We start from the raw sequence: 6,909 nt of genomic DNA on the forward strand, positions 1-6,909 counted from the left end.
AAACGCTCATAAAAATTTAATTTGACTTTCTTATAGACATTTTTTTTTTTGATAAAGGTAGATTATCCTATAAAGAATCTTGTATTACATTTTAAAATCTTAGTTCTAAAAAGAAAAATTTTTACGAATTATTAACTCAAAATTATTTGCTAATTTTCGTGATTTTTACATATTTTGTCAATTTTTGAACTTTAAATGCTAATTAAAAAAAGCTGTGACTAAGGATTTTTAATATTTTTCAAATGTCATTGTAACAATATAGTAGGAGCCTTGTATTAAATTTTCAAGTATTTTTACTCAACAAATAAAGTTTTATTGACATTCATAGAAATAAAAACTAATTAAATTGGAAACTGAAATTGTTCGTAAACAGCTCAAAACAAATCAAAATATTTTGAAAAATTTATCATGTATAGAAAATGGAAATATAAACAACCAGTAAAAATTTCATGTATCTACAGTCATTTGTTTTAAAGTTACACCAAAAACCAAAATCAATTTTCTCAAAAACAGATTTTGCGTAAAAATTCCCGTTTTTCCTTAATTTTTCTTTTGTTTTTCACGGCGCTTTTGAAAACTATTGGAAAAATTTTACTTTTGACCCCCCAAAGTACCAACTAGATTCACTTTCCTATAAGAAAAGATAATGTTGAAGAAAATCCATGCACTTTTACTGTCCTAAAAGGTGATGACAGACACAAAAAAAAAATTTTAAAAAAAATTAAAAATAAAAAAAACAAAAAAAAAACACACATCATTGTAAAATCAATACATTCATCGTTTCACTCAGAATCTAAAATAAAAAATGTCTATAAATTATAATATTGAAAATTTTAAATATTTTTTTAATAGATCTCTTTCGGAAGCCATGTCCGTTGAAAAAATTGCTGCAATCAAAGCCAAACGTTTGGCAAAAAAACGTACTACCATTAAGGGACATGATGATATAGGTCTTGGTCCAGACCTTAGAGTTATGTTGGATTTTGATGTAGATATAACAAAAGACATCATTAAGCGTGAAAGACAATGGAGAACTCGTACTACTATTTTGCAAAGCAATGGAAAAGTAATTAACAGATATTGTTAATTTAATAATTTTAGTATAAGTAAAATATTATTTATTTTACATCAGTTTTTTATTTTATTATTTTAAAGAACATTGTAAACAAATGTGTGTATTAATTTATGTTTAAGGTTTTTGGAAAGAATATTTTTGCAATACTTCAATCAATTAAAAACCGTGAAGATGGAAGGTCACGTCCATCACATAGTATGTCAACTACACCACGTGTAGCGCCTCCTAAACCAACTATACCACAACCAACTGTTTATAACCGTTATGATCAAGAAAGATTTATTAAATCAAGAGAAGGTTAGTCAATTTCTTGAATATTTGTATTGTTCATTTAGTTAATTATTTAAAATTGTATTAAAATTAAACATTTTGATGTTTAGATACTGAAGGCTTTAAAATTGATACCATGGGTACATACCATGGTATGACATTGAAATCTGTGACTGAAGGAACTGTTCCAAAAAAACCAGTAGCTACTGTCACTCCTGTTCAACAACCTTCTCGGTCTGGTCCTCATGTAAGTTATTTACTTGTTATAATAATTAACAAGTGGGTACTAATGGCAGTTAAAATTTATTTATTATGAATTTATATTAATATTCTTAAATTGTTTTTAAAAGTTTACGGAAAATGAAATTTTGGTGAGTTAAAAAAAGTCCAATAAATATAATATATTATTAGTACTTAGAACAGTTGATTGGTTTTGTGTCTTAAAATATTATATTTATTATATTTGTTGAGTTTTTGAGTTATAACCAGAACAAACACAAATTGGGGTAAATATAATACTGAAAAATGCTCAAATTGCAAGTTAAAAAAGAAACACTTGAAACTATTTCAAAAATTCAAAATTCTTCAACATATCTATACTCTATTCGGAACGAGATCGTACTTCGGCGGCGACCTGTTTTCGTTGGGCAGCGGTCAGACATATGGTAAGACGCTTCCCCCACCTAGAAAGCTCGTTGGGCTAGCGCTACGGAACGAAGCCACGCCTATGCGCAGAAGTTGGCCGCCGAGGTATGATCTCATTCCGAATAGAGTTTATTAGACTCAATTTCCAATTGATAGTTATGGCTAATTGAAATTTTTTAAGCACTTCATTCTTCGCTTCATTATAACTCATTATTTAAAATGAGTTGTTTTATTTATATCAGTAGTTATTATTTTGAGAAAAAAGATAGAAGTGCTTTTCAATGCATTGTTTATAATTGTTACTTAATGAATTCTAATTGAATAATAAAAATAATAATTATTACCCCCTCTCACAACAGTTTTTCTTGTATATCATTATATTTTACAATTAGGTTGGCGTTAAAACTATACATTAAAGCCTATAAAACAAAAAACCATTGAACTATGTAACTAGTCATATTAGTATTTAACTCATTGTACATTTTCGCAAAAATGTTTATGCATTCTTCAATATTTTTTTTTTTGTGGTCAATTATCAATGTACATCACCTTTATTGTTGCTAACCCTAACAATATTGAAGCATAAAATGTATATTAAATAATATATGCAAGTTGAACTATTGAATCAAATAATTTTAATTGTAATACAATTAGGCTAAACTGACTGCTTCTCAACAAGCTAAACAAAGAATATCAAGGACTCCAATTATTGTCATCCCTGCTGGACAGTCTTCACTAATATCAATGCATAACGCTCGAGAAATTTTACAAGAACTGAAGTAATTATTTTATTTTATGATACCATTTAAAGGTAATTGAATTGCTATTTTTTTTTTTATTTGTACACACAAATACTCCGTACTATTCTCTGACCAATTGTTCTAGACTGTGTTTTTAATGTATTCTGAAATGTATTTAGTAGCAAGTTTTTTCAGCTATACCTAATTCCATCAAGTCCAATATCCTCAGGGTGTATCTTTCCTTGTGGTTTTTTTAAATCTTCATAATTTTTTGAAAACAGTTCTATCAGTTCCCAAAAATAAAATTGTTAATTATTGAGAGATTATAAATAGTGTGATATTTCTGATCAAACAATTAATGATTTTTCTAAAGATTTGTTTCAACTGAAGAAAAAAAACAAAATGGATCAAAACGTGATAATGAATTACTTTTACAACGTCGCAAAGATGGAGGCATGACAGTGCCTTACCGTGTGGTTGACAATCCTCAAAGACTGACCCAAGGAGAATGGGACAGAGTCGTAGCTGTATTTGTTATGGGACCAGCGTGGCAGTTTAAAGGATGGCCATGGGACGGCAATCCTGTAGAAATTTTTTCTAAAAGTAAATATTATTTTATATCTATGATTTCAGTGGGTGTATCATAGGGTCCAATTGCTCAGTCAATATCTTAAATATTGGTGGATGGGTATTAAAAATAGGACATTTTAAGGTTGGTATAACAATATTATGAGGGGTATATCTCCTAAAATTATTTGAGCAACTCCGATTTGTTATATGATAAACATCACTGCATGGTTTTAACTTTTATTTAACTTTACTTTTTATTCATAATAAATGGTTAGGTTTTTGCATTCGTCAATTTAAATAATCAAAAAATGGAACTTAGTTTAGGAAGACTTCTATATACCTAATCTAAATAGACAATTAAGTTTAAATTGGATTTATGAAAGTACCTATAAAAAAAATTAAATTTAGATACTGTTGATGGTTAAAATTTAATTTGTTTGACACATAGCTATTAATTGACACCTATAAATTAGTTATTATTGAACATTTTATATAGATTTTATGAAATAAAATTAATATTTTATAAATTTAAATCATATTATGTCATACAGGTAATACATTATTGAATCCTTAAATTAAGTAAAAAAAAAAAACTTTTAGTTTAAAAAATCATAATAAAATAAATCAAAAGAGCTTAGGAATAATATAAGATTATATCCAAAACAAAATAATTTACTGAAATTAATTATATTGTATAATTTTCAGTATGTGCATTTCATTTAAAATTTGATGAAATGAAGTTGGATACAAATGTGGCCAAATGGGCTGTTAATGTTTTACAAATATCAAGAACCCGACGTCATTTAGACAGAGCAACCCTTATGGTATTCTGGGAAAAATTGGACAGGTTTGATATAATAATATGTTTTATGAATGCTGCTCAGCATAATAACTGATGAAGTAAACGTAAACCAGTGTACAAATATAAATATGAAAAAATTGAAGTGTAATTTAATATAAAAAAGTTAATCGATGGATCATAACCACAAAGTTAATGCCTAAAATAATGTCCATGTTTAATGATATTATTTTATTTTAAATAATAAAAAAAAAAATTGTGATTACTGATTTTAAAATGGTTATAAACCCTTTAACTATACTCCAGATGTACTACTACGTCCAAAACATTTACACTATTTACTGCTCCAGACGTACTATTATTTTCCTGTATTTTTTTTATATCATATCATTTGTCGGTAACCATGCAATTTTAGGAAATTCCGGCTCGTGTTTTTTAAACTTAAATAATTAGATCATATAGATTTCATAAATAAAATAAAATAAGAAAATAAAAAATTTATTATTGAAATTTTACTTAAAATAAAAATAATTTACACAATAACTTTATTCAAATTGTTCAGTCAATCAAATTAAATGATCGTAATGCAAGATGTAGAATATTTCAATTAGTATAAATTACAATCTAGGTTAATCAATCATAAAATACCAAGTGATATTTTTTTCAAAACTACTCTATTCAAAATAAGACCGTGACCAGGGGGCCGAGTTGTTTGCATGGACGTGGCTTTTGTTCCGTGGTAGCTCCAGACGCGACACCGCCGACGGGAGCGCTAATAAGTAGTATCGACTGCCAATGTGTTCAAATAATTTAAAATGCATTGCGTGTACACACATTTGCATTCACCTAGTTTGGTGCGCATGACGCACGTACGCACATAAACTTCACGCAGAGTACAAAAGCCACTGGAGTCTCGGTCACGTCATTGTTGAAAGTATTGTTCTATGGTCACGTGCTCGATGCTCATGGGTGGTCGGGTGGAGTCTGACCATCGCCCGCCGAAAACTGGTCTCCGCTGGGTTACGGTCTTATTTCGAATAGAGTTATATGTTTTTCATTTCCCCCTAATATTATATAAAATAAAATCTTTGTATCAGATAAATATTTATAACCTAATTAAATAAAAAAAATTTAACATTACACTCCTAAAACCAAGTTACATTAAAAGTACAAAAGTTACATGTTCTTTTGGTTTTCCTGTTAAATGTCAAAAAAAAAAAAATGTGCCATTTATTAATTAGTATAATGCCTAGTAATATTAATGTAAATCTATAAAATAAAATGTACAGCATTTAGCATTCTTTGTTTTTAATATCAATATGTTTATTTATTTTTTCAGACACATATTGAAGTATAAACCAAGCTTAAGATTTTAGATAATTTTAGAAATAATGACAATTGATTAATCCTTGAGCTTGTATAACATTTTTTCAATAATTACGGTGTTGCTCATTATTGTAGGAATACAGTATTAAGGCTAATTGAAATATTATTTATCTTAATTTATACTTTGTCTTAATGTATTTCAAAATTGAACCTTTTTATAGTTGATATTTAAAAATATGTAACATTTCCCAATTGTTTAATACAAACCATCAATGTAGGTCTTGTCATAATTTAATATTATTAAACCTACTTTTTTATTTATCATGTCTTCTAGCATTATTTTATATTTAAAAATATTGAAATATTTAAGAACTTTTTGTGCTGCAAAATTGTATATATTGGAAATTATTCATTATTATAATTATAATAACTGAGGCAGTACATATTAATTTTTTTTATGCTAGCCAACGTTTTTTTTTTATAAAAACTGTTAATTTATAATTTTAAGCAATTGTCAAAGTATTGAAGTAAAATAAATATATTTTGATATATTGATATTGTGATAGTACAATATATTTTATAAATTTAATAAAGATGTATTCAAGAAATTAATTTGTTTGTTACTATAATTTGAGTGTAAGTAGTAGCAGTGGAATATTTAGGATTTTGCTGTCCTGGATACACATTTATTTTAATGCCCTTCCCCCCAGTTTTTTTTTAGTGGCAATTTTTCTCACCCATAAAAAAACTTACAACACATGTGATATGGTAATAGTATCATGCCAAATAAAAATCTATTGAGTGCCCCAGAATGTTGAATACTGTAGGAACTCTCTGTAGCAAAGAATAACGAAATAATCAGAGCAAATTGTAAAATGTATTAATTTTTTTTTATCTATTTATAAAATTGTGAACATATTAAAAATTAATGTGATAAAAGACATCGATAATGGCTGTACAATGAAATATGGGCTGATAGTTAACAAGATTCACTTTCCCATTGAACAAAATACTGAAGTTTAAAATCGAAGCATTATTTCGATTACTTATCATGAACACATGCGCAAAAAATAATTTTAAAAAACACACATCATTGTAAAATCAATACATTTATCCCTCCGCTCAGAATCTAATAATATTATGTATGAAATACAATAATAATAATATAATTAGAAAAGTATGTTAATATAAATAGACAATATTTAGGTACCTAGTTAATAAAATTGTCCATGCAATAAGGCCATATCTTAAAATATTTATTGTTTTTATAAAAAAATACTGTTTCTGGTAAGTTTTAGTTTTTAAAAAGTGCATAATCAAATTTACAAGAAATTTTTGAATACAACGCATTAGGTATACTTATATGTGGTTAAATATAACTTGCAAAATTAGGTACAATTGTCTGTTAGCTATTAAATATTAAAAACGCTCTCCTGTACAATACACCTTTTAGATTCTGAGCGGAGCGATGAATGTATTGATTT

The 6,909-nt window shown here is 27.1% G+C and overlaps 1 protein-coding gene across 2 annotated transcripts in view; it reads left to right on the top strand.

The window, feature by feature from the left end:
- The window catches only part of LOC100161249 (parafibromin), a 7,686-nt gene extending 2,100 nt beyond the window's left edge, over window positions 1–5,586 (top strand). Inside the window, exons 5-12 of one of the 2 annotated variants that reach the window (XM_008184151.3) lie at window positions 853–1,066; window positions 1,195–1,372; window positions 1,456–1,592; window positions 1,696–1,716; window positions 2,645–2,769; window positions 3,104–3,333; window positions 4,006–4,147; window positions 5,439–5,586. In XM_008184151.3, coding sequence (XP_008182373.1) covers window positions 853–1,066; window positions 1,195–1,372; window positions 1,456–1,592; window positions 1,696–1,716; window positions 2,645–2,769; window positions 3,104–3,333; window positions 4,006–4,147; window positions 5,439–5,475 — 1,084 coding nt within the window. In that variant the 3' untranslated portion in view covers window positions 5,476–5,586. The remainder of the gene's footprint in view (window positions 1–852; window positions 1,067–1,194; window positions 1,373–1,455; window positions 1,593–1,695; window positions 1,717–2,644; window positions 2,770–3,103; window positions 3,334–4,005; window positions 4,148–5,438) is intronic. The other variant, XM_001951212.5, reaches the window with a different exon arrangement.
- The last annotated feature ends 1,323 nt before the right edge of the window (window positions 5,587–6,909 follow it).

Source organism: Acyrthosiphon pisum, chromosome A1 (assembly GCF_005508785.2).
Source record: "Acyrthosiphon pisum isolate AL4f chromosome A1, pea_aphid_22Mar2018_4r6ur, whole genome shotgun sequence".
In the NCBI taxonomy this organism is placed as follows: domain Eukaryota; kingdom Metazoa; phylum Arthropoda; class Insecta; order Hemiptera; family Aphididae; genus Acyrthosiphon; species Acyrthosiphon pisum.